Source organism: Lipotes vexillifer, unplaced genomic scaffold (genome assembly GCF_000442215.2).
Source record: "Lipotes vexillifer unplaced genomic scaffold, Lipotes_vexillifer_v1.1 scaffold23, whole genome shotgun sequence".
Lineage (NCBI taxonomy): Eukaryota > Metazoa > Chordata > Mammalia > Artiodactyla > Lipotidae > Lipotes > Lipotes vexillifer.
Window position 1 is genome coordinate 2,710,812 of NW_006796283.1, and position 26,975 is coordinate 2,737,786.

Sequence of the window (26,975 nt, forward strand, 5' to 3'; positions counted from 1 at the left end):
CTGGCACAGGGTCTAGGTGAGTTTGCGTAAATGGCTTATTGGTAACACCACTTACAGCTTACTAGCCTTAGTTTTTCCTTATGACCTTCATCTACGCTATAAATTGTGAAAACTTAAGCTGTACAGTTAAGTATACATATTACATGACAATGCCAGACTGACTTTAATGTCCATGTAACTTTACCACTTTAGCTATTTAAATCTGGAAAAAATAAGCATTTTCTCATTTTGAAGAAAAGACTTCTGGGGGAAAATACGTATTAAAGTTCTCAACGAGAATGTCTTAGAAAAAGCTCTAAAAAGTCCTCCCTTTAGGAGAGGGAAATAAAGGTCGTTACTGTGTTCTCTGACTTCACATATGCGATGGTCATAAAAACAATTGCATAATGAATTGTTCACTGGAATTGCCCTGAACCATTCTGAAATGTTTATTTTTGGAAAATTTGAGAGCCGCTGGGGGGGTTGGGGGGCAGCATCACATGGTTGAAATTTGCTCTTAAAAAGTTACACTTGTTTTGTTGTTCCAGGATAGTACCTGGAGCTCATTTAACTCCTCACAGAAGAGTAGAATCCTCGCATCATCCCGCCCTTTCAGAGTAGTTTTAAAAATACTTAACCCTTAGGTTTCTCACTTTTGTGTAGGTTGTGAAACCAGTTAAAAGCGAGAGCTTTAGCTAATGATCTCATTTTATGCCATCTGCCTTGCCTTTGACTCTGTCTGTCCACTATCCGGGGCTGTGCCCGGCCTGCCTCCTGGGAAGAGAGGGGGCTCTCTTCAGTTACAGAGGGCAGGGAGCAGGGGGATCGCTCTTGACGCCTTGTCACCCACCCAGTGCACACCCTCATCATAATGCTGCAGACTGAGTCTCAGAGAAAGCTGAGCTTGGGATGACCACCCAGAGCCTCTGCCATTGCTTGAAACCTGTGGATATTCCTGAATTAAAACATGATGGAAACCTTAACTTCCTAAGCCACTGGCTGAGAGTACACCCGGAGCATTGTGGAAGTCACGTGAAATTGATTCCTATTTTGAATTAAATTCTCTGCATCTTTCACATCTACCCATAGCCAAGAACTGTCTGATTTGATTAAATGTTTTGGATCATCTGCCTCTGTGGTGGGGTGGACCGTAAGATTTGCTTTGTCTTTATAATGCCCCCCGTGCTTGGAGGGGGGATGGTGGTGGTGATGACTGGTGACCCATAAAGTCGGTTTGCTGACAATGCATAAGTGATGGAAGAATAAAATCCACCAGAAAAGGCCAGAGAAGGTGAAGAGATGAGAATAGGTTTTATTACATCACTGAAAAGGTAGATAGGTGGGATGGAGGGTCTGTGGAAGCTGACTACCCTTTCCTTGCCCTAAGTCCTTCTGTGTTAGCATTTAGAGTAAATGAGTGCAGGTAATGCTCTGAAGGAGAAAGTGAGTTGGCAGGAAGGGCCCAGGTAGGGATGGGGCGGGCGGAGTGGTGTCAGGAAGCCGGCACTGCGCTGAGCGGCTTTGGGCAGAGCCCTGTACTGACAAACCTTTTGTAATAAAGATTTACGTTCTGTGCTGCAAAGAATGCTGCTTCTGGTCTCTAGTGATTTTTCCTTTTTCTTCAAGGTGGAAAGTCATCAAATGACTTGAAGCAAAGTTAAACCTTGCTAAAGTAGCAATGGGTTTGGATAAAGCTGGCAGTGAAAACTTGGTGCGTGTGCTGCTGGCATTTCCTTGTTGGTGTGAACTGTGTCCCTTGAGTGTGGTGAGAGCCCCCGGGCACCTGGATCTTCCTGGGTGGGGGTGGGATGACTCAGGCTGCGGTTCCAGCTGTCACCACCAAGAGTGGCTCTGCACTTGCGTTGGCAGGTGGATGGCAGGAAGGGACCTGTCCTGTGAACTGGTGGGCTGGAGCCAGGGGTGGGCCTCAGGAGCAGAGTGCTGCGTTAAGCTGCCTTTTATGCTGGGAGCTTTCCTGGAGATGCCAAGTAATTCACTCCACCCATGATTTTGACTCAATCTGACAAAGAATGCTGGGCATCCTGTTTGCCAGTGAAGAATTGCTGCAACTGTCAGTGGGCAAACATAGTTTGCAGTTAACTGGCTTTCTAGTTTTGAAATTAAACATTTTGTGGATTTTTCAGATTTGCAAGATTCAACTAATTTCACGTTTTTTGTGAAGCGACGGTTTAATATTTATTACATTATTTTACATTTGTATAACAAATTTGCATAATTCAGATTTGTATAAAATGCAGTCCTACTGTGTTGGGAGGAAGAAAGCTGAAGGGGCGCAGTAAGATAAAAGCAAATGTGTACTGCCTGGGGTTCCCTCTGTGCGTAGCTGTTAATAAAACACTCAGCTCTTCCCTGGTAAGAATCTGTCTGCCAATGCAGGGGACACGGGTTCGAGCCCTGGTCTGGGAGGATCCCACATGCCGCGGAGCAGCTAAGCCCTTGCACCACAACTACTGAGCCTGCGCTCTAGAGCCCGCGAGCCACAACTACTGAGCCTGCATGCCACAGCTACTGAAGGCCACGCACCTAGAGCCTGTGCTCCACGACAAGAGAAGCCACCGCAATGAGAAGCCCGCGCACCGCAACGAAGAGTAGCCCCCACTCGCTGCAACTAGAGAAAGCCCGCGCGCGGCAACGAAGACCCAACACAGCCAAAACAAACAAAAAACACTCAATTCAACTTGCTTCACGAGTTCTCCAGGGATCATTCAAGAACTCAGGAAGCCTGCTTTGCCTCTTTGGGATTTCTGTGGATCCACTATAATCTGAAGCAGAAATCGCTCTTTCCGGCCAACAGGAGGTGGAGCCGGCAGAGCCAGCCCATCCTGGAGCGCCTGTCAGGAGGCCGCGATCACTGCTCTTCAACAAAGGTTCCTGTCTCTTTTTCCCCTGTCTCAGTCTCCAGGCAGTTTCTGGAGTCTGGAGATGCCACTGATGTGGTTAGACGCTCTGCTGCAGGGCAGAAGTGAACAAACTTTGTGTCAAGGGCTATATGAGTAGACATTTTTGGCTTTGGGGGTCTGTCCCAACCACTCAACTCTGCCCTTGGAGAAGCCGGAATAGACGAGGCTGTTTTCCAATAAAACTTATCTACAAAAACTAACCGCTGGCTGGACCTGCCCCTCAGACTGTAGTGTGTGACTCGAGGCTGCAAGTGCTCATGCAAGCTGGGGAAAGAAGTCAAGCAGGGGAATTCGGTGAGAGTGAGCCGGTGGTGCGGCGTGCCCCCGCTGGGCCCCTTTCCTGCAGGCCGCTCCACCGCCAGCGGCCGCGCTCCTCTGCTGACTCAGGGAGCCTGGGGTCGTCTGCAGGGTGTATTTTGGGAAAATCTGCACGAAGTATAATTGGCGTCAGCGAAGTACCTTCAGATGAGAACGCGTCTGTCCGTCCTCACTGCCGTTCTTGAAAGAATAGCCTCAACATCTCTTCATAGGAATCGGATTTGGGTTTTTTCAGGCTTCGAAGTTGCAAGCATAGTACAAAGCATTATGGTGTAGGCTTATCCTAGAGTCTCAGATGCTAATATTTTATATTTCCTTTATCCTTTCTCTTCTCTGCAGCTCTCTGTGTTTGTGTGTGTGTATATTTTTCTGTTTTTTTTTCTGAACAGTTTAAACTATGAAGTAAGTCCCTTTAACCTTAAACACTTAAATGGCTGTTTCCTATTAACAAGGACCTTCTCTTATATAACCACAGTACAATTTTCAAAATTAGCAATCTATCATTGATGCAGCTGTGTTATCTAAGCATCAGATCTAGTTCAGATTTTATTAATTATCCCAATAACATCCATTTTTAGCAAAAGAAAAAGGGACTCCTTTATTAACTTTGGATGTATTTTTCCCTGAGAACATCTGCCTTTACCGACAGCATCATAAATTAGGCACCATACTCCTTACAAATTACAGGTTTAGTGACATCAAAAGTCTGCGTATTTATTGTTGACAGCAATCACTTTGCATAATCATTTCCTTCTGCTATTCTGTTTGGGAGAGGGATGGGAAAGACTGACAGTAGAGGTAAGAGGCAGAATGCTGGGCTGTTTTTAAAGTCTGCCCAGATCATTGGTTGCACGTGTGGATGCGGTGGGATTATGATGTGCTACAGCTGTGGATCAGAAATGACCTTACATGGTGTCATTTGCTAAATTTATAAAAAGTTCTTTAAGGTCACTCTCCAGTCTACATAGTCCTTTTGGGCTGGGTAAGGGCTATTTTCTAAGGGCTTCTGCTGTTCAGTGCTGGACCCATCTACTTACCAAAGTACAGTTGACCCTTAAACAGTGTGGGGGGTAGGGGCACCAACCCTGCACGTAGTGGAAGATCTGAATAGAACTTGTAGTCAGCCCTCTGTATCCATGGTTCTGCATCTTGGGTTCAACCAGCTGCAGCTTGTGCAGTACCGAAATGTTTACTGTTGAAAAACATCTGCATATCGGTGGACCTGTGCAGCTCAAAGCAGTGTTGTGGCTGCTTGGCTTTGGGGCAGACTTGGCAGTGTCTGCTCTGCGTGCAGGGCAGCCGCGCATGGCTTCCCTCCCGCTGTGGTATGGGGCGCACATCTGAGCATGTGTGAGACCCTTGGCACATGGCGTTCTTGGTACTTGGGCCTCCTCGCCCATTTGCAGCCTGAAGTGCAGAGTCCTCGTCACGTTTCAGACTGGCTTCCTGGGGTTCTGAAGCAGTAAGAGGGAGGCATTCTGGTCTGATTAAGGCATTTGACTATGCGTGTAGCTTTGAAAAGGTTAAAGTATCTTTATAAATACATGCTTTACATGGACATTTTAAATGGCATGAACTTTTCATCAGTCTTCGATCAGGCCTAGTAATTTTTGGGTTCTAAGTGCAGTTTCTGACCTTTAGGATGTTGTTTTCTGTGACTTAAGTTTTTAAAAAATTAATTAATTAATTAATTTCTTTATTTTTGCCTGCGTTGGGTCTTCGTTGCTGCGCGCCGGCTTTCTCTAGTTGTGGCGAGCGGGGGCTACTCTTCGTTGCGGTGTGTGGGCTTCTCACTGCAGTGGCTTCTCTTGTTGTGGAGCATGGGCTCTAGGAGCGCGGGCTTCAGTAGTTGTGGCATGCAGGCTCAGTAGTTGTGGCTCATGGGCTCTGGAGCGCAGGCTCAGTAGTTGTGGTGCACGTGCTTAGTTGCTCCGCGGCATGTGGGATCTTCCCGGACCAGGGCTTGAACCTGTGTCCCCTGCATTGGCAGGCGGTTTCTTAACCACGGCGCCACCAGGGAAGTCCCCGTGACTAAGTTTTAATTACACATTGAAAATTATGATCTTGAGTAAAATGGAGACTGTGAACTTGGCTCCTTGGCCCCCGAGGTGACAGTGGCGTGGGCTGTGTCTGCCACCACCGAGCCATGCCAGCACCGTGCATGGGTCAGCCAGCATCTGCGACTCATCCTTGGTGGGCTCCTTACACTTTTGTCCATTTTCTGTTGTAGATCAGATTACTTTGTTCTCCTTGTTTATGGGCCCTGCCTCTGAGGGGCTCTGTTTGCCTGATGTCAGTTGTGCGTCAGAAACCTCTGGAGTGGTCCCTGCATCTGTCACCTGTCCTCGTTACTTGTTTTAATGACTGCTCAAGCTGGATGTTCATCGTCTTTTTTTATGTTCCTGGCTAGGATTACAGCTTTCCTTAACATTTTGGCACGTGGTTGTTAGTATTATTTGGTTTCTGTGAAATTTCGAGGTGGAAAATGATTAGGACACTGGCATCCTTACCCTGGACGGCTGACCACCCTCCTCCCCAAGCTTTGCAGTTCATGGGAATAAACAGGAGGGGCAGATGAGTGATAAATGGATTTCAGTTTCTGGAGGGAGCTGAAGGATGGATGGATGCACAGCCCTGCTCTCAGGGGAGGCAAAGGGAACATGTGGTGATGGATGACAGTGGGGTTAGTTAGCCCGACACAAAGTGCGTTACCGAGTGACCGGGCCCTGCCCCCCATGCCTACCCCTACCGCCACCCCACCTGCTCTCCCGTCTCATATTGCCTTAATAAATATTCATAGTGAGGGGATGGGCCTATCTCTGTAAAACGAGGATGCACCTGCCTCCAAGGTTGTGAAGACTCAGTGAAATAATGCTAATATGTGTTTAGGATCCAGTGAATGGTAGCTCCTATAATTACTGTTATTATCATCAGCTTCACCCACCAGGCCCTGTATCTTTTTATGCTTACCAGTTTATATGGGGCAGATTTAATTGATAGAAATTTGCATGTAGTCAGAGTTTTGTCTGTGATAAACTTACGTCACAGAATCTTAGAATTTGAGAATTGGACAGGAGCTTAGAGGTGATTTAAATAGTACAGCTTGCTAGTTAAAACCTTGGGCATGGTTGTAAAGTATACACTTGTTAGCAACGCAAGGACCCTTGATAAATGTGTGTTTCTACTGTGAGGAATCCTCCAGTGTGAACTCCACACAGCTGGCCCAGCAGCCGCCCTTGACAGTCATCAGGCTTAAGACAGCCTCTTGTTCTCTCCAGGGAGGTGACTTTTCTCCTGCACTTCTCAGATAGTAAATTGTGGTAGATTCTGTTGCTATATAGTGTTGTAAGTTTGGCGGATTATTTGTTACTCAGTGATATTTTATTGACAATTTTAAATTCTGTCAGATGGTTTTAGACAGTTTGCAGTGTTGAGTTTGAATTCTTATAATTTTAGGGCCAATATTTCTTATATGGGCACATGTCATTGGAAAAATGACTTTAAAATTTTTAAATTTCACCCTGAATTCAGCGTGATGTGTTGTGGCTCTTTGTGACATAACTTTCTTCTGTAGAGGTAAAAAAATTGACCTGTCATCTCATTTATCCTCACGTCTCTGAATGTTTTCCATGTTAACTGTAAAAAACACAGCAACAAGTGAAGTGAAGTGTAGGAGAGAGCATTGCCTGTAGTCTCCAAATGTTTCATGTTTTACCTTTTTTTTTTTTTTTTTTCTTTAACGGGACGATGATTAGAACCAAGATCTCTTCTGTCCCTGTAGCTGAAGGATTGAAGGAGCTGCCAGGCCAGTGACTAGTTCAGGAAAATCTGTGCTTACAGAGCATGGGAACCTCAAGGTTGTTTCTTTATTCACTTGCCCAGGATTTACGGGTCGCTCCCATGTGCCCAGCAGGGTGTTTGTGACGTGATGATCCAGCGCACAGAGCAGAGGTTTTTACATTAGAGTGAGGCTGTCAGTCACTGGACAAGCTGTGACAGCCCCCGAGCAGCCCCAGCCAGTGTGCAGACAGCTGGTTGCGGCTGTGTTCCAATAAAACTTTATTTGTGAACACTGATGTTTGCGTTTAGTAATTTCGTGTCAGGGCATACTGTTCTTCTTTTGACTTGGTTCATGGGCTGTACAGGTGGAGGGTTGGAATTGGTCCACGGGGCCAACCCTCGGTCTAGAAGGCATTTGTTGAGTGAGTGAATAAAATGAGGTCATATCTAGGTAGGCAGGAGCCGGATTGGGAGAGGCCTGAAATGCGGGTAGAGTTTAGATGTGGTGCCAAGCCGGGCGTTGTGACGACAGCCCTTTGGGAGGGGTGAGCCTGGAACTCATCTGCAGGATGGATGGGAGGGGATTGGCTTCCCGCCTCACCGTGTGTGGCTTTGGGAGGGACGAAGGGACAGATTCCACCTTAGGGTGGGTTACAGAGAGATGACACCTAATCGCCAGGGATCAGAGGCAGGGACAGGGAAGCTGGTTCACGGGTTCAAGGAAGCGGAGCCCAGCGGCGCAGGTGTAGTGGGAGAGGAGTCGGGTGGGAAGGAGCAGGCGGGCAGGGCCCCCGGGCCTGGTGATGGTCGGATACTGGGGGTGACAGCAGAGAGAGTTAAAAGAGGAGTTGCAGCATTCTTTCTGGGGGGGTTGGTGGGATCTCCTTGAGCGGTGCTCTTGGGAAAGAGGAGGGATGGGGGCAGAGTTCAGCTTTGGAAGTGTGGGAGCGGATTTTATTGTCAGATGGCCATGGTGTGGTTTGACATACTGGACCAGGGAAATCACTGGTGAGGGGTCCGAGCGGCAGTGGAGATTTGGGGGCCTGGGTGTCACTCCCTGTAAGGGCCTGCCGTGTGCCCCCAGGACACGTGCTTCTTGGCTCTGGTTTCCAGGTGCCGCCGCGTGAGGCTCAGACCCGGTGCTGCTGGAGGGCCCAGCGTAGGTGGGGCCAGGGGTGAGCCCCGGGGAGGAGGAGGACCCCAGGGTGCTCTGAGAGAGGAGAAGTGCTGGGCGGGGAGGCTGGTGGGAATCGTTCACAGGGCTCTTGTCCAGTCCGACGGTGAGTTTGGAAACCAGTGTTTTGTTTGGGGTTCTGAAGGGTGTGGGAAAGGATCGTGTTTGTGGACGGGCGTGGGCGAGAGTTCCAGAATGTGCTATAGGAGTTTGGATCTGGAGGGACGTGATGGCAGCAGGTGGGCGGCAGAGTGGATTGGAGGGTTTTATTATTTTTGTTTTTTCTAAAACGGTTATTTTGCAGTCGCCTGAGATTTGCAGGTACGTAGCAGAGATGGTACAGGCTGTTTTTCCACCATTACGTCGTACGTGGCCGTGGCCGGGACGAGGACACCGTGGCTGGTGTCCGCCTCCAGGGCGCTGGCTCTCCGAGCTCACCTGAGCTTGTTGACTGAATCCGTGATCCTGGCTGCCTCCTCGCTGGAATCTAGGGGGCACTTCCTAGAGGGGCCCGGTGGACACACAGGTATACGCCCTGCATCTAGGTGCACGACGGGGCGACGTTTTGGCACATTGCGTTGTCTCTGTTTTTTCCTGCATTTGATAGTAAGTTGCAGAGGTCACCTCATTTCACCCCTAAGTGCTTGAGCACTCGTGTCCTGGGAGCAAGGACATTGTTTTACATAACTCCACCTACAAACAGGAGCCGTGATTCCGAGTCACTGAAGATACGGTCCATACTCAAGTTTCCCCTGAGATTCTTTGTGGCTGCCTCTCCCCATCTCGCCCCTGGACCTCCCTACATTGGCAGGTCTCCGCAGCCTCTGCCAGTTTCTTTCATGCCGTGGACTTTTCAAGAGTCTGGCCAGTAGACCAGCATCTCTGACCCCTTCGTTCGTCCTCCGGCTGCTCAGCTCTCCGCCGGTTCTGGGCAGTGTGCCCTGATCCTCCCGGCTAGGCAGCTGCTGCAGCCCCCCTCCGGTGTCCGCCCTCAGCCCTGGCGGGCAGTCGATCCCCAGGATACCCCCAGTGTCACTGCTCCGACTGACTGCCTTAGTAAGTGTCTTGTGGGCAGGGCTAGCTCTGCTCCCTTTAGCGTGTGTCTAGCATAGGACCCGGGGGTTGTTTTTTGAAGAATGTATGACTAAAGCAATAAGATCCTTGATATTAATTGTGTAAGTAGTCCATAGACACTCGTTAAGGCTTGTCACAGAACTAAGAAATAAGGTTAAGGTGTTTAAGCCTACAGTCCCCGTACATTATTATAGTCCTGCATCTTTGGCAGATTTAGTATTTTATGTTATCAGAATAACACTTCACAGTGTAAGCAATTGAGGAGCTACCAGAGAAGAATAAAATATGGGCATTATCTATGTAGAAACTAAAACTTTTATTGCGAGATATATGCAGGCCTCTGCACTGTATTACATTTATCATTGGCAGTTGGTAAATCAAGTAAAAGTTGCTTTTAATTGCTTTTATGGTTTCCATTTTATAGCAGACATTATCTGAAATTCATTTTAATGTGTATGTGGTTCTTATGCTTTCTTTCTAGAGATATAACTCCTGAAGGCAGTGGTTGTCATTGTGGTCCCCAGACCCCAGGGATGTCCTTGAGACATTCCCAGTGGGTATTTGAGGTCAAAATAGTTTTCATGACTGTCAAGAGGTCATTTGCCTCTTTTTGCCTGTTGACATTTGGACCGAGTCCCCGAGCTACCATTGTTGCTGGATTCCTTACTGCCGTGTAATTCAGAAAAGCCATTCTCATCTAAGAATGTCCTTGATGCAGCAGTAAAAATCATTCATTTTGTTAAATCTCAGCCCTGAGTACGCCCCTTTTTAATACTCTGTGTAACAAAACAGGAAGTGTGTGGAAAGCACTTCTGTGTTTTGGAGTTGGGAGGTTGCCTGGAAGACGGGCCCTTCTGCAGTTACTTGGGTTGCTAGCTGAACTGGCCGCTTTTTTTCATGGACCACCATAATGGAATAATTGACACATTACCAGTATTCCTTACTAAACGGACAGAGTTAGCCTGTCACTGCAAGGAAAGCAGCTAACACTATTGCCAGTGGTAAAATTTGTACTTGCAAGTAGCATTGGAATTTCAGAAAGCTTGTATCTGCCACTGCGAATCTGGCAGCTTCCTAATACTTCAAGACTTTTCTTTCTCTTTTTTCTTTTTTCTTTTTTTTTTGCGGTGCGCGGGCCTCTCACTGTTGTGGGCTCTCCTGTTGCAGAGCACAGGCTCCGGACGTGCAGGCCCAGCGGCCACGGCCCACAGGCCCAGCCACTCTGGGGCACGAACCCGTGTCCCCCGCATCGGCAGGCGGACCCCCAACCACTGCACCACCAGGGAAGCCCCTCTTTTTCTTTTTTTAAAATTAATTTACTTTTTTGGCTGTGCCGCACGGCATGCGGGATCCTAGTTCCCTGAGCGCGGGTCGAACCCGTGCCCCCGCAGTGGAAACACTGAGTCTTAACTACTGTACTGCCAGGGAAGTCCCCAGGACTTTTCTGATGAGATCAGTGCTGATGTTAAGGAATGTGTTGCTTTAGATAATCTGTAATTAACAACATTCGGAAGGTCTACATAACTCACTGAACCAGTATTTTTCCAAATGACCAAATCAGACCCGGGTAAATGTCCATTTAAAGACAGATTTTAAAGTGATAAAGTAACAAAAAGTTCAGCAGTACAGTTTTAGATTCCACATTGCTGCTCACCTTTGGGGAGAAATAAAGCCCTTGTTGAGGTTTGGTGTTGTATTACAGAGGAATATCCGCAGTTATCTGAACGGGCTGTTCAGATGCACTGCCCTCTTTTTCATGCAGTAATAGATATGAGAACCCAGTTGTTTTCCAGTAAGTCTGACATTAAAGAGATTTGTAAAAATGCAAAACTGTGTCTCTTCTTGCTAAGATTTTACTGCTGTTGTTTTGGAAACTCTAGTAGTTATTTTTTAAAAATTAATTAACTAATTTGTTTTTATTTTTGGCTGTGTTGGGTCTTCGTTGCTGCACGCGGGCTTTCTCTAGTTGTGGCGAGCTGGGGCTTACTCTTCCTTGCAGTGTGCGGGCTTCTCATTGTCGTGGCTTCTCTTGTGGAGCACGTGGCACGGGCTTTAGTAGTTGCGGCACGCAGGCTCAGTAGCTGTGGCTAGCGGGCTGTAGAGCAGAGGCTCCATAGTTGTGGCTTGTGGGCTCTAGGTGCGCAGGCTTCAGTAGTTGTGGCTCACGGGCTCTAGAGCACAGGTTCAGTAGTTGTGGCGCACGGGCTCTAGAGCACAGGTTCAGTAGCTGTGGCGCACGGGCTTAGTTACTCCACGGCATGTGGGATCTTCCCAGGCCAGGGATCGAACCTGTGTCCCCTCCACTGGCAGGCAGATTCTTAACCACTGCGCCACCAGGGAAGCCCCCCTGGTAGTTATTTTTGGTAAAAAAAAAAAGTTTTGTATGTTCATATGTAATGTATGGATTTTTGTAATTTTTAAATGAATAAAGTATTCACACATTTTCTGTTCTAATATCAGAGATGGTGATATTGATAGATACACGTCCATGAGTACAAGCTCACTAACTTTCAGATGGGGAGGGGGGTCCTGAGACCAGTGTGTCTTGAAGTAGGACAGTGGTGCTGTGGGATCAATATAAATCCGGCCCGTTCTGTTTCCTGCATTGGTGGTTTGTATTTGAGGAGGTTTCTATATTTTGGAAAAGCTGAATACAAGTGGCCAGTTTAATCAAGCATGTTAACTTTAGAGGGGAAGGACCTGCCATCTGAGGCTAGTTTGACATTCTCCTAATTTCAAACTGAAACAGTTTTGGGGGCTGTTTTGAAGAAGAAACAGTGTGGCCTGGATTTTCTTAAGAATCAGTGCTTTCCGATGATCCAGTACCTGGCTGGTCATTTATAGTCATGTTTTCTCTTTCTTCCCTATTTGTCCTTTGAGTGTCCCCCTGCCACCCCACAGTGACTTGGGGGAAAATCAGTAAGCTGAGTCTTATTCACATGTCTCAGTTTAATAAAAGTTGATTTCTTTGCTTACTTCATACTGGCTTTTAATTAATTTTATTACTCCATCTATATCCAGATGGATCTGACTGAATGGAATGATCTTTATTTTCTTGGAGGTGCCCTGTTTCTGGAAGTTGAGCTTTTTAACTGGGCACCACTGGGCCACTTCCTGCTGGGGGTGGAGGTTACTACTCTGGTCTTTACGGTGTGTGGACTCAGCCTTGCTGCTCAGGTGGACGTGAAGCCGGTGCCAGAGGTGGGGTGGTGGCTGGGGCACCGGGGCCTGGTGGGGCGGGGCTGCTGTTGGGCTTGGGTGCTGGCGGTTCCCACTGTCTCCTGCGCGATTGCTCTCCGAGGCTTGTCTTCAGGGTCTTCTGTCTCTTGTATTCATCGGGGCCGCTCCTGCCCCTCCGAGGACTGTCTTCAGTCCGTGTATTTGGCATCTGTAAAGGGAGGTCAGCCTGGCATGGCCTACTCCCGAGGCCCCTCCACGGTGAGCTAGGCGTGCCCCCGCTTCCACCCATGACGTCACGGCACCTGGGCCGCGTCTCTTCACACGGGTTGCCTGCCGGGATCTGACGGCTAGGAAGTGGTTCTGGTAGAGCAGAGTCGGCGGTCACGCAGTGGCTGTAGTGTGCGCCTCCCAGGGACGGCCTCCTGCAGACAGGTTCAGTGGGGCGCTTGTTCAAGGGCTGATGGGAGAAACAGCTCTGTGCAGAGTGTCTGCCCTAAAAACTCCATATGTTGTCACATCCCTAATGAGATGACTCGTGTGATGTCGTTCTGGTGGTGACTGAGAAAATCCCAGGGTGAGCGCAGGGGGCTTTGCCTGGTTACGTCTGCTGAAGTTCAGTCGTGTGCTTGATTACAGTAGCTTTTCTTTTTTTCCTGTTTCAGTGGCCTTGTGGCTTTATTTTATGGGTGTCTGAAATATTTAAAAGTGAGCAAAATTAAAACTAAATGTGCAGTTCTGTGTTTTTTTTTATTTCAACACTTCTTTTTAATAGAGAAAAATAACATATTTACGTAGTTCTGTGTTTCTGCTGATGAACAGCTGCTCGTGTCTGTTGCTGACAACCCCTGAGCAGCTTGTATTTTCACTGTTAAACCTAACATGTCATTTGCATGAAGTTCACAGTTGTAAGCTAAACAGATTTGTGACTTAATTGTGGTACAGTCCTTACTGAAATCAAAACACAGACCTAGAGAACTCCGCCACCCTTCCTGCACGCTTTGTCAGCAGATGTGCGGCCCTTCATAGTTCTGCCCTGGGGGGTGCAATGGTTAAGAATCCGCCTGCCAGTGCAGGGGACACGGGTTCAAGACCTGGTCCGGGAAGATCCCACATGCCGCGGGGCAACTAAGCCCGTGTGCCACAACTACTAAGCCTGCGCTCTAGAGCCCGCGAGCCACAACTACTGAAGCCCGTGTGCCTAGAGCCTGTGCTCCGCAACAAGAGAAGCCATTGCAGTGAGAAGCCCACGCACCACAATGAAGAGCAGCCCCTGCTCACCACAACTAGAGGCAGCCCGCACACAGCAACCAAGACCCAACGCAGCCAAAAATAAAGAAAAAAAAAGAAAGCTCAGCAGTCCAGAAGGATAAAGGATGAAGGTCAGGTTGTTTTATCTGTACCTTTTCCCTCCTGTGTCACCTTGGTTCAGTGTGTATCATTCCAGAGCATCTTGTGTGCATTTGCATACATGGACATGTGACTACACACAGACACATGACTACACATACATGCAATTTTCCTCTTATACTCCTTTCTGTTAGTATTGTGTTCTGGAGATCTTTCCATTCACATGAATGACTGTGGTGTCTCATGTCATTTACTTTACCAGTCCCCTGAGGCTGAGCACTTGGGTGGTTGATTTGGGTCGGTGGGCTCTTTTTCCGCCGGCACCCTGGAAGATGCTCTTTTCACAGGCTTGTAGTCATTGCTGTTTAGAGACATTATTGAACAGTAATCGCATTCCAGCTCCTTTATGATATTAAGACTGGACTGTCTCCAGGATTTCTGAGAAATGGCAAATTTCATTTGCCAAACTGGCATCCACATGCATCGTTCTGTTCTAGTTTTCTTGGGCTTGTTGCCCTAATTTTTTCTGTTCAAACGTTCACTGTTAGCAGAATTTTAAATGACTCTTTATCCTGGCAGTAGAGTCATTTTGAGTAAACAGCTTGCATAATTTTGTGTGGTGTCCTCATTTGGAAGAGGGTAGGATTCAGGATTTTATGGTGAGCTCGGAGTATTTTCTTAAGTCACTCACGGAGCTTCTAGAAATCAGGAAGAGCTTGAGTTGGGCACCTGAGAACTTTCCACCAGCCATTTGTGAGAGACAGGTATTTTACCTGGGACGTGTGGCCCCAGGGCCGTTATGAATGGGCTTCAGGGTGAGTCACGGAGGTTAAGCCTGGCTGCATGCTGCAGATTCCAAAATGTGTTGTTTTTAGAGCAGGTGGTTGGTGATTTTCCTTTGGTATAAAGGAAGTCCGAGGCAGGCAGTCCAGGAGGCCAGCAGCAGGAGGGCAAGAAGGAGGAAGGGTCCAGGAGCTGCCCCGCAGTGCGTCTGCGCTCACACCCCATTGGCCAGAGTAGGTCACATGGCCACAGTGTGCTGCTGCAGCAGCGGCTGTGCTCTCTGGTGGCCCCATGCCCTGTGAATTCGGATTCTTGTAACACTGGGCATCAGGGAGAGCAGGTACTGGGGTAGGCAGCCAGCAGTCTCTGGTAATTATGAGGCTCTGAAACTTGGCAGGACTGTGTCTGTGCTTTTTTCCTGGAAAAGGATCTGTAATTTTTTTAAAAAGTAGATCCTGAAAGCAGTGTGTGACCCTAAAACGTTTTAAATCCATCAATTCAAAGGTGGGTAGGGTGGTATTATCTAACTGAGGGCCACTGCCTTCATGAAGGAGTCCACTGTACCCCTTTAATAATCCTTGCTTTGGTTCTTAGTTTGGAAAAAAGACTGAGTTATGGCCCTAGTGGCTTTGGTCTTTGTACCAACCACAGTTAATCTGCTCAGAGGTCACCTTCAGAGGACCCAGGTTTAGAATAACCCCAGTAAGGCCTGCTGGGCCCTCCCAGCTGTAGGTCCTGCCTGCCTCTGAGTCCTGGGGCTGTGGGTGAGGCTGAACGGGTGCCAGGGCTGAGAGTCGTACTGCATATGAGGGAGGTCGGAGGTGAGGATTTCCTCACGGTGGACGCCTCAATATTTAGTTGTCTGACCATTTTTAAAAAGTATTTTTACTTTTGAAAAGCTGATAAATGTACATGATAAAAAAAAGGCAAATATAATTTCCTTTCATCTTTGTGCCCCAGGGATAGTCCGTGTGTGTCTAGCATTTTTTTTTTTTTAAAGTGTGTTGTACACATTCTGCCCCGTTTTTGTTCGTGTAACACTGCCTCTCGGGAGTTGTTCCTTAGAGAGCTCTGACTGGTTCTTCTAGACCAGCAGTCCCCAAGCTTTTCGGCACCAGGGACCGGTTTTGTGGAAGACAAATTTTTCCACAGTTGGTGGGGGGAATGGCTCAGGCAGTAATGTGTGTGATGGGGAGCCACGGGGAGCGGCAGGTGAAGCTTCACTCGCTCGCCCGCGACTTACCTCCTGCTGTGCGGCCTGGTTCCTGACAGGCCACGGACAGGTACCAGTCCGTGGCCCAGGGGTTGGGGACCCCTGTTCTAGACCGTTGCCTAGTCTCTCGTTGTTCAGCTGTGACAGACTTGTTTTTTTAAAACAGCATTCAGGTTGCATCATCCATTCTTTTGCTGCTAAAAGCAACGCCTTGGTTGTTCTGTTTCTCTGGTGGGTAGATATTTGCACAAACATGTGACTCTGTGCTAGGAGGTTTCCTTGGTGGGAAGGTCAGGGCTGGGCAGCAGCACTTTGATGCCTGTTGCCTATTGGTCTTCAGAGCTAAGCTCCCATCAAACATGCACAAGAGCACCCACGTCCTGACAGGCCTCCAGCATGCCTGTCACACTGAGCGGCTGGTTGAAATTTGCATTTTAAAAAATACGTGAGAGGTTGTGTCTTCTCATGTTTAAAAGCTTTGTGACTTTTTTCCCTGTGAGTTTACTCTCATTCTTATGCTCCTTTTGATTTGCTTTATTGGTCTTTTTTCTGTTGCTGTGAAAGAAGGAAATTAGCTCTTTGGTGCATGTGTAACAAGTGTTTTCCACTTTGTTTGAATTTTGCCTTAATAAAAACCTTTTTATTAAATATAATACAAATAGAGAAAATCATAGTTTTGCCTGTTTGTTGTCATTGAAGTCTCCTTTAATTTATAGGGGCCTTTTTGACCCCCCCCCCCCGCCCCCACCATTTAATGAATTTAAAAATATTTCTCTTTCAGCCCATGGATGTGGTTATCCTTGTTGAGGGTCATTTTTTCCCACCTTTGGCCAGGAGGAGCATCTTTGAGTTGGTTTCTGAGTCCTTTTGGTACAGCCCTGATGTCTTTGATCGCTTCCCTACATCTGGGGTGACAAGATGTTATCTTGCATATTCCTTGCCTCAGATGTGGAGCTAGCCATTTTTCCAAGAAGCCCTCATCTCTTGGTGAGAGGTGGTATTTCACAGTGTAGGCTGTAGGGAGGCACGCTGCTACTGGATTCAGCTCCTGGATTCTGCACACACGCCTGAGTTCATACCTCCAGTTCCAGTACATGCCCGGAGTCACATCTGCAGCCCCGAGACCTCTTCTGCCCGACCTCTGGGTCTGCTTGTCAGGACATCGGGGGTGACAGAATTGGAATGTCCTGTAGCTCCTCATTTGCACGTGGAAAATTCTCAGAGGGAATTCCAGCACCACCACGCAGTGTGATTGCTAAAATTGTTAAAATTTGTTTTGTGTGTATTCTCCCGATTTTTCTTCCCGTTTTTAAGCAGGTAAATTGTATCTCCATTGTCAGAGCATAGAGCCGTTGCAAACTGTGCTTTCTCCTTTAGTCTCGGTTCTCCATGTAAACGTAGACTGCTCACCACTGACCAGTTCATATGTTGTCTCTCCAAGTGATCTTGGTTTTCTGAATCTTGTGTTCCAGCAGTTTATTCAGGAAGGGTTTCTGGGAGCGCTGTTCTCTGAGTGCTGTATGTTGGCACAAATTGCTACCTGTGTACCTGAAGCTCACTTTGTCTGGATGTAAAGGCTCGTTACTTTCCTCGAGTGTCTTGTGTGTGTGAGTCTCCCTTCTTCTGCTGTAGTTGGATAATCTGCCCCGCCCCCCACCATTTTAAGGTGTCCAGCATTTTTGTCTAGATGTCTAAAATAACTTTTCTTTTTTTCTTTAAATAATTTTACTAGAATGTGTCTTGGTATTGGTTGTTCTGCCTGCCCTGCCCCAGGTTTATGGTGTGTCTTTTTCATAAGTAGTTTCAAATGTTTTCTCCTCATTTCTGAAGAGTTTTTTCGGATTTGCTTGTAGTAGTCCATTTCATCGCTTTCCTTTGGTTTTCTTTGTAGAGTCCCCTATTAAACATATGTTGCATCCTCTTTGCTTGTCAGCTACTTTTTCTTCAACATTTTTCTTTCATTTCTTTTTTTTTTTAAATAAATTTATTTATTTTATTTTATTTATTTTTGGCTGCATTGGGTCTTCGTTGCTGCATGTGGGCTTTCTCTAGTTGCGGCGAGCAGGGGCTGCTCTTTGTTGCGGTGCGCAGGCTTCTCATTGCGGTGGCTTCTCTTGTTGCGGAGCACGGGCTCTAGGCACGCGGGCTTCAGTAGTTGTGGCTCACAGGCTCTAGAGCGCAGGCTCAGTAGTTGTGGCGCACGGGCTTAGTTGCTCCACGGCATGTGGGATCTTCCCGGACCAGAGCTTGAACCTGCGTCCTCTGAATTGGCAGGCGATTCTTAACCACTGCGCCACCAGGGAAGCCCCCGTTTTGTTTTTCTTATGGTGTAATTTATTGTATTTACTTGCTCTTGGGTTCCTTCTAGTTTAGCCTTCATTTCCAAAATTGTTTTCCTTTTATTTCTAATCTTTTCTGAGTTTTCCCCCCTCATTTCTGAGTTTTTCTAATGCTGGTTTATGGTTAGTGATACTTTATATAATTTCTTCCATGAATATTAGTTTGTTTTGAAATATTAGGATGGAGTTTTCATCTCTTAGGGACATGTCTTTCTAGCATGCTTTAACTGTAGTGATGCTACTTTGCTCCTATTCACTTTTAAAATATATCACCTTGGCATGAGATTTGACCTCAATATTTTCTTTTGTTAATTTTCTGTGGAATTGATTTTCCTGGATATATGGAAGGAAGGCCAGATTTAGAATAGTTTTTCTAATTTCCGTGTCCTAGAGCTCTATTTTCTGTTGTTTTTAGAAAGTTGTGAAAAACGTGGTAGCTGTTTTCTTGTGCTCTCCTGGCTGTTTTCCTCTCCCTCCTGTAATTAGACTCTCATTCTCCCTGTCCTGTATGCTTAGTATTCTATTCTAGGCATATCTTTCCAGTGTATTTAGCGCAGGAGGGAGCTTTGGATGAGTAGTCTTTGAGCGTCTGTGGCCCAGAATGTTGGCCTGTGGCCGTTCCGCAGCTGCCCTGGCGTTTGTCTGCCCCCAGTGGTGCTCACCTCCTGGGTTCAGCCACGGTTCCCAAGCAGACCCATTTTCTCCTTCTCTCTGACCCCTGCTTCCTCCTTGCTGCTCCCTTGAGGACCTTGTGCTGTCAGTGGTTTGCCCACTCGCTCATGCTTTGGGGCTCTTCAGGAAACACCCGATCTCTCAGCTTGTTACAGACCTTGACCTGGGTTCGCTGTCCTCATTTGAGAGGTTAAAAATCTCTGTCACTGCCATCCCTCCCTAGATGGACTTCTAAAGGGTTCACGGCAGTACCTCTGCGGGCCCCTGCCCCAGTTGTTTGTCATCGGCGTCTGCTCTGGAAGGGACGTTTGGTGCTTTTGTGCTTTCCTCAGTCTTGCGTGAGGTGTCTAAATGGCGGTAACACACCTTGGCCATTTGATGGATTGCACCTACATGAAGGTGTTGCGTCCGTTTTGTGAAGGGAAATTTAAGGCAGGAGCTTGGCTCCTCCTGCAAATGGTTGTCCCTAAGAAATCCTGGAGCTGCTGCCGTTTAAGCTGTAGAATTTAAATCTGGATTTATAGGATTTACAAACATGTGTGGAACCTGCAAATTTAATTGTATGCCTTTGGAACTTAGCCATTTAAAGGAGCTGTCAGTAGACTCCTGGTTGAGACTAGGTGATCTGAAACTCTTAATTCAACTGCCTTGCATGGGCACGGTGGGGGTGGGCACGCACGGGGCAGGCGCTGTGCTGTGGAGTTGGGTGCCCGCTGTCTGCTCTCAGGGAACGTGTAGTCCAGTTGGGGAAGATAGATTACTTCTTTCGTAATTACTTGTTTATAGGTAATTAAAATATAAAGTGTAGAATGATAAAAGTATTACGGTGGCATTGATTCCTGATCTCCAGGCACCCTGTTTGCAAGTACTGCATTTAGACCACTGTGTTGATGGGTCGTATTTGGAGTGACGTGACCTCATTTCTGTCTTGGAGAAGGTGTGTCTAGGCCTAATCAGAGCGTTTGAGGATCAGGAAGAAAGGAACGCACTGTGTTGCAGATGTGGTGCCATCTCGGTGGCGGCAGGATGGTGGCAGACAGGCCCCGGGCTGGGGCAGGGGGCTCGTGCTGGGCTCAGTCCTAGGAGCTGCCGCTCTCTGCCTGCCTGAGGGGAGGGCGCTGCAAGGAGTGGAAACGGGGCGAGGGGACAGCCTTGGTGGAAGGGTCCATTTGGGTAAAATTCGGGAGGTATGTTTTCGATGCTCTCCGGGGTGTGGTGTGTCTAGTGGGTCTGAGAGCTGGCAGGGGCAGGCGAGGGACAGGACGTGTTCCGTGGGCAAGAAGCGGACCCGGGGACGTCTGGCTTGGGGTGATGCGTTCTAGCTGTCTTAGGAAGGTGACTTAGGAGGCGGTGTGGGAATGGACTGGCGAGGTGGGGACTAGTCTGGTGCTGAGGGACAGAGGCATCGAGAAATGTTTGGGAGCCATTTCTCAGTTCTCAAAGGACACTAACCTTTTGGTGATTTGGGGCAAGAAGAACCCTATATTTAAAAACCCACAGGCTTCTGGTGTCCTCTTGGATACAGAACGTGGCTAGCAGTCTCCAGCATTTCAAGGTCAGGATCGTTCATCTCCCTCTCCGTTACCCTGGCTTTTGTTTTAGGTGACAGAAACCCCGTGCTTGTGAGTCTGATTCCTGCCCATTGACCGGCCCCTCTCCTCTCGTCCTGGATGATGTCAGAACAGGACCTGGCGGATGTGGTGCAGATCGCCGTGGAGGAGCTGAGCCCTGACCACCCAGGTACAGAGCGCGGGCAGTGGGGAGCCGGCGCTCCCCCCGAGTCTGTAAAAGCCCCAAAGCGCTTGCACAACTTTCCTCTCCCTTCAGTAAAGCAAGAGAAAAAGCGGTGCGTGCCCTGTATGAAAAACCCGGACCAGAGCCCGTGAGCTCTGTCAGCCCCATGCCAATCCCAGTGGTCCCTCCGCCTCCCCTCGCCACCTCTGCACCACACGTGGCTGTCCAGCCTCGGCCCCTCTTCCTGCCCTGCCCCCAGCTCCCCTGACTCCCCTTTAAAGCTCCCTGTGGTCACATCTGGGCCTCTTCCGCTGCTGTGGACATTCTGCCCTGCACGTGGACACCTGCGAGGTGTTCCATGCACTCTGCACCCTCCTTCATCCACCTCTTCCCTGGGGACGCTGTTAACATCGTTAACACTGTTTTTCTTTTAAGTACACCCCGCTACAAAGGTCATTGCTGCATATTGCAGCAAATATTTTTGTAGGGTAAGTTCCCAGAAGCTGAACTGCTGTGTGTGTTCAGAGTTTTGGTAAGACACGCTTTACCCGATTATTCTGTGAGGTGACTTTCCTGCCCTTTTGCCAGGGCTGGTAATTTTCCTTAGTCACGTTAAAGGCACCCATCTACTTTGGAACCTTAACTAGATATTAGACACGTTATAAGGGAAACCCTACATTTCAAGAACTTCATCTTGAACTACTTTACCTGTGAAATGCTTTGTTAGCACTTTATTTTATACAAAGATTTCTTAGTAAGGGTCCTCCTTTTTTTTTTTCATAAAGTTTTATGTGTTTTATATTTCTGTTAAGTTTGAAATAACAAGCATACACAATTAAATCACATAGTGTTTTGGTTGTCTGGTTATTCTTTCTGGAATAGTAGGGTTGAAATGCTAACTTTTTCCCCCACAGAAAAGAGAATTTTCAGAAATCTCATAAGAAAGTATGACGGTATCTATCTTGTATGATCTCTTCGCTCTGTTAGTTGAAAAAGCTTCACTGGGAAATTAGTTATGTATGGAAGGGTGGGTAGCACATGATTTTGGGATTGAACAAGCAGTCACAAAGAGATTGGGGCACCCTTTCACGAATGCTATTCTTTGGTCACTTGTTGTCATTTTGCCTCTGATTTGTTTATAAGGAGCACTACCACCTGGTAACTGGCAAGATCAATACCTGCCAGATCCTGGAGCCGAGCCAGGGTGTCTGAATGTAGCTGTTTAACCCCAGTTTTCTCTGTGAAAGTGAACCAGTTTGTTTAGAGCGAGAATGTGAAGGCTTGACCTCATTTAGCACCACACCTCAGAAACCAGTGAACTAAAAAAAAAGCAGCACTGTCACTGTACATCGCAATTTTAAAAACAGCTGTTCATAGTTTGGTGGGTGGATGACCGTTTCTTTAGAAAACACTCACACTGCAGTGCTGTAAAAGAAAAATGTTCCAGTTATGTAAATGTTAAGCATTTTTAGAACTATTAAAATTCTGACAGTTTACTTCCCAATTAAATTCTCTCTCTGTAGATTACAGTCCGAGGAAGGGTTAGAGAAGTCACTTCTGATCCTGGGGTTGTTCCACGTGGGTTCCTTAACTAACCGGGAAGAATAGCTATGGCTGTGTAGTGAACACCTACCGTGTGCAGGGCTCCCTGAGGCCTCCGTAGACAGGAGGCCTGCCATCTCTGGCCCCAGAGGACTCCCCCAACACCGGCAAGCACTGTGCTGCATCCCACACGATTGTCCTGAGTGGGTTTAAGATTGAGATGATTTTTTCCTTGTTTCTAAAATGTGAACTCTGTAAAACTTAAACGTATAGTCAAGCAAGTAGAAGAAATAAAAGGTTCCCATAATCCTAGTGATAGAACTGCTTTTAGATTGTTGGCGTGTATGTCCTTCCGTTTTTTTCTGATTTCCATTTAAAATCAAAATGCTTAGGTTCTTGTGACTTTGCACGCACTCACCACATGGCTGCAGTCTCTGCCCATCTGCACACACGTACGATTGTAAATTTCATCAGGCCTGTCATTGCAGGTGATCGTGATGGCTGTAAAATGAGCACTGAGTTCTTTTGTCTAATTTTAAAAGTAATGCATGCAGAATGATAAAAAAAAAAAAAGTAAAAAAGGACCAAGAGGAAAGTAAACTAGCAGCCCTGCGGCCCGTAGAAAGTGAGCGCCGGAACCCAGGTGTGTGCCCCTGTCACCGCCACGGGCTGTGTCTCCTTTCCCTCATCTGCTCTGCTGCCCTTTGCTTACAGCCTTGAGGTGCTTCGCTCTGCCAAGGGCTTGGAGTCTTCTTCCTGTAGTTACAGGAAGCCAGCTGTGTGACCCTGGTCAAGTCGCTTAACCTCTCTGGACTGGATTTCAGCAAGTTAAAAGGATTAGACTAGCAGTTGCCGGAGTCTCCCCGTCCTCCCAGTCCTTTCTTAATTACCAGCGTCCAGTGGGAATAGGTAGGCTTCGATGAAGGTTCTGAGAACCTGTGTTTTGCACTTGTAGCCACGGATTTTTCCTTTTTTACCTTAATGACAATTAATTCCCACATATTTTATGGAGGTGTTTGAGGTGTGGAGACACAGTGTACTATGCAGAGCCCTCTGGTAAGCAGAATGCTTCTGGCATCGTTGGCCCGTGGCTTGTTTCTGTGAGATAGAGCTTTGGGTGACAACTTAGCTCTGGAAACCAGCTTACTGGTATCGCCTGGGACCCCTGAAAGGTTCACGTTAGAGTCGCAGGTCTGTTCAGTGTCTTTACATTTTAGAGTTTTGAGACGAATCACTTGGCACCTACAGGTGTAAAGGCACCAGGCTTGGGACCATGTGGTGCCGGCCTTGAACTTGGGCCGAGTTGCTCATCCGTGGAGAAGCCCTGAAGACCCCTTGGAAGGTGCTGGTGGGAGGCCTTGATTTTAGCCACACTGGCCAGGGGAACAGCTTTCCCTATAACTTAGCGTGTTACGTTTGAGACAAGTTTGATGATTAGCACCTCAGAAAATGTAATATTCAGAGAGTGGCTTTGATTTTGGAATGAGGTGGCCGGCTGACAAGACTTTATTTTAAAGTCGGGAAGAAATCATTATTAGCGATTGGATTCTATCAGAAAAGGGTAGCCGGATAGAGCATTGAGTGAGAAGCCTGCAGTCTTGGTGTTGGTGTCAACTCAGTGGCGCATTAGTGAAAAAATTTATCCGGTATCTCAGTTTTTCTTGAGATTAGGGAGAGATCCTATTTTCTGCCTGACTGAGAATTTTAAGTTAAATCTGTAAAAAGTAAAATATGAAGCAGGTTGTACCATTTCTCATTTCACCTTAAGGTGACACCTTTATACTTAAGGTGTCAGAACTGTTTACTATCTTAATATTAAACAGCTCTGTAAAACTTTTCTTTTTTTTTTTTTTTTTTTTTTTTTTTTTTTTTTTGCGGTACGCGGGTCTCTCATTGTTGTGGCCTCTCCCGTTGCGGAGCACAGGCTCCGGACGCGCAGGCTCAGCGGCCATGGGTCACGGGCCCAGCCACTCCACGGCATGTGGGATCTTCCCGGACCGGGGCACGATCCCGTGTCCCCTGCATCGGCAGGCGGACTCTCAACCACTGCGCCACCAGGGAAGCCCCTGTAAAACTTTTTGAATTAAAATTTTTTTGTCTCTGCCTTTAATTTTCAGTTGTACTGGAGAATCATGTAGTGACAGATGAAGATGAACCAGCTTTGAAACGTCAGCGACTAGAGATCAATTGCCAGGACCCTTCTATAAAGGTAAAAACATTAATGTATGTTTTTGTTTGTATCTTATGTGGGGCTGCCATAACAATTTGTCACAATGTGGGGTGGAGCGGGGAGCACTTAAAACAACAGAAATTTACTCTCTCACAGTCCTGGAGGCCAGAAGTTTGAAATCAGTTTGTCATCAGGGCTGAGTTCCCTGCAGAGGCTCTGGGGGAGGGTCCCTCTTGCCTCTTTCAGCTCCTGGGGGCCCCAGGCGTCCCTTGCCTCGTGGCTGCTTCCCTCTAGTATCTGCCTCCGTCTTCACGTGGCCTCTCCTCCGTGTCTGTGTCTCTCCTTTTCTGTCTCTTATAAGGGCAGTCTCATTGGATTTAGGGCCACCCTAACCTAGCATGACCTCATCTTAATTTGATTACGTTTGGAAAGATACTGTTTCCAAGAAAGGCCACGTTTGTAGGTTCTGGGGGTGAGGATGTAGATGTATCATTTCTGGGAGTCACTGTTCAACCCCCCACAAATGCATAAAGGCATGACGTTTTCCCTTGAAGAATCACATTGTTTAACTGGGATCGCTGCCACATGAGGCCTCTTCCTCCGTAGACCCGTGGACCTATCGTGCACGGAGGGAAAGTGCACAATTCCTGTGGCGAATATTTTCTACTCGTGATGAAGCACTTTGGTGCCTATCGTTTAAGTCACCTAAATTTTAAAGTTTGCTGGATGGGGTCTGGGAAACCACAGAGTCAGTCATGGGTGATGGCTGGTTCTTGGATTTGCTTGTTTGGTCTGCAGTTTGCAGAGTCACAGAGATAAACAGCAGCACCTGTGAGAAGTTAGGACAGCAGTGCAGAGAACCAGAGCGGCTTCTCCTACACCCTCTGCTTCTACAGGGCTGTGTTTAGAAACATCTGGCTCAGTTTTTTAACAAGGAAAAGCAGCGTGAGCTTACAGACACGTGGCGTGGTTGAAAGACACATTCAGTGAAATCTCTATTTCATACTAACAGATAGAGGGCTGCTCCTTCAGTAACCCCACATTATGTCTTAAAGTAAAATGCAGTTATAATTTTATCACAAAAGAGGCGTGTGTGGTAAACAGCACAGCAGTCAGATGTGGATAAGGTGCAGTGAAAGTGCCCCCGCCTCAGCCCCGTCCCCTGGTTGGCGAGCAGGGCCTCGGGCCCTGGCTTGAACCCGGCACCCGTGTGCTAGGAAAAGTGTGCTCACCAGATTGCCAGAGCTCTTTATTTTATTTTTTTTCACTTTAAATTGATTAATTTAATTTAATTTAATTTTTTAATATATCTTTATTGGAGTATAATTGCTTCACAATGCTGTGTTAGTTTCTGTTGTACAACAAAGTGAATCAGCTATACATATACATATATCCCCATATCTCCTCCCTCTTTTGTCTCCCTCCCACCCTCCCTATCCCACCCCTCTAGGTGGTCACAAAGCACCGAGGTGATCTCCCTGTGCTATGCGGCTGCTTCCCACTAGCTATCCATTTTACATTCGGTGGTGTATATATGTCCATGCCACTCCCGGACTTTGCCCCAGCTTCCCCCTCCCTGTGTCCTCAAGTCCATTCTCTATGTCTCTGTCTTTATTCCTGTCCTGCCCCTAGGTTCATCAGAACCATTTTGTTTTTGAGATTCCATATATATGTGTTAGCATACGGTATTTGTTTTTCTCTTTCTGACTGACTTCACTCTGTATGACAGACTCTAGGTCCATCCACCTCACTACGGATAACTCAATTTCGTTTCCTTTTATGGCTGAGTAATATTCCAGTGCATAATGTGCCTCATCTTCTCTATCCATTCATCTGTCGATGGGCACTTAGGTTGCTCAGAGCTCTTTAAAAGGAATAGATTGGATGATTTTTGGTTAATGTCCTTTGTATATAGAAGACCTATTTAAAAGTACTATTCTCTGCCTTTCTTTATTTTATTAATTTGTGAAGTTGTGTTATTAGTGCATGACAGTGATGTTTGTCCAAACTCCAGGCAGAATCACTTCTCATTCAGAATTAAGACGATGAGGTTTCACTGTGTTTAGGGAATTTGGGAGCCGCATGGTTGATGTCTTCAAATTATAAAAAATAGTGGGGTCATCGGTGATTTTAGCTCAAGACTTCAGCCAGCGGCTAGTGGTTGTCACGACGTCTTAGGTCAGGGTGGGCCTCGCGTGCTGCCTCGATGTCACTCTCAGGGGATGGGCCGCCCATGCTGTGTCTCCACACGACCCTGGCACGGTCTGCCGTGCCTCCACGGCCCGTCCTCCTGCGGGGAGTCAGCGGAGGATGTGGGATTTAGCCCTCTCCCATATGTGTTAGCTGTCCCGCGATGGGACTTGTCAGGGGGTGATTGCTTGAGACACAGCAGGTCGTTGGGACAGTGTGTGGGTCTCATTTACCCCACTGCTGCCCTTACTGCCGTGCAGACCGGGCAGTTAGACAGATGTGCTTGATTTCTTCAAAAGATCAGCTCAGTCTGTTAAAAGCACTGAATAAGAGTATCCATTTTCCTCACCTCCTGGGCCTTGATTCCAGCCGCGGTGTGATGGACCACGTGGCTCTAGCTGTGGGGTCACCTCCCATGAGGAAGGGGAGCGGCCGCCGGAGTGGGTCAGCTGCGGCTAGTGGGCAGAGGGGCCGGCCTCCGTGCCGCCGTGCGCTGGGGTCCCGGTCTGCCCCGAATGGCCCCTGTGCCCGTCTGCTCTCCGCGGTCTGTCCCCTTCCT

At 47.5% G+C, this 26,975-nt stretch overlaps 1 protein-coding gene across 4 annotated transcripts in view; it reads left to right on the plus strand.

Moving 5' to 3' along the window:
* Positions 1 to 20,381: 20,381 nt before the first annotated feature.
* The window catches only part of BANP (BTG3 associated nuclear protein), a 75,319-nt gene continuing 68,725 nt past the window's right edge, over positions 20,382 to 26,975 (plus strand). For 3 of the 4 annotated variants that reach the window (XM_007468431.1, XM_007468432.1, XM_007468433.1), the window contains exons 1-2: positions 20,451 to 20,520; positions 24,174 to 24,265. In XM_007468431.1, coding sequence (XP_007468493.1) covers positions 20,451 to 20,520; positions 24,174 to 24,265 — 162 coding nt within the window. Of the gene's footprint in view, positions 20,521 to 24,173; positions 24,266 to 26,975 lie in introns of all 4 variants that reach the window. The other variant, XM_007468430.1, reaches the window with a different exon arrangement.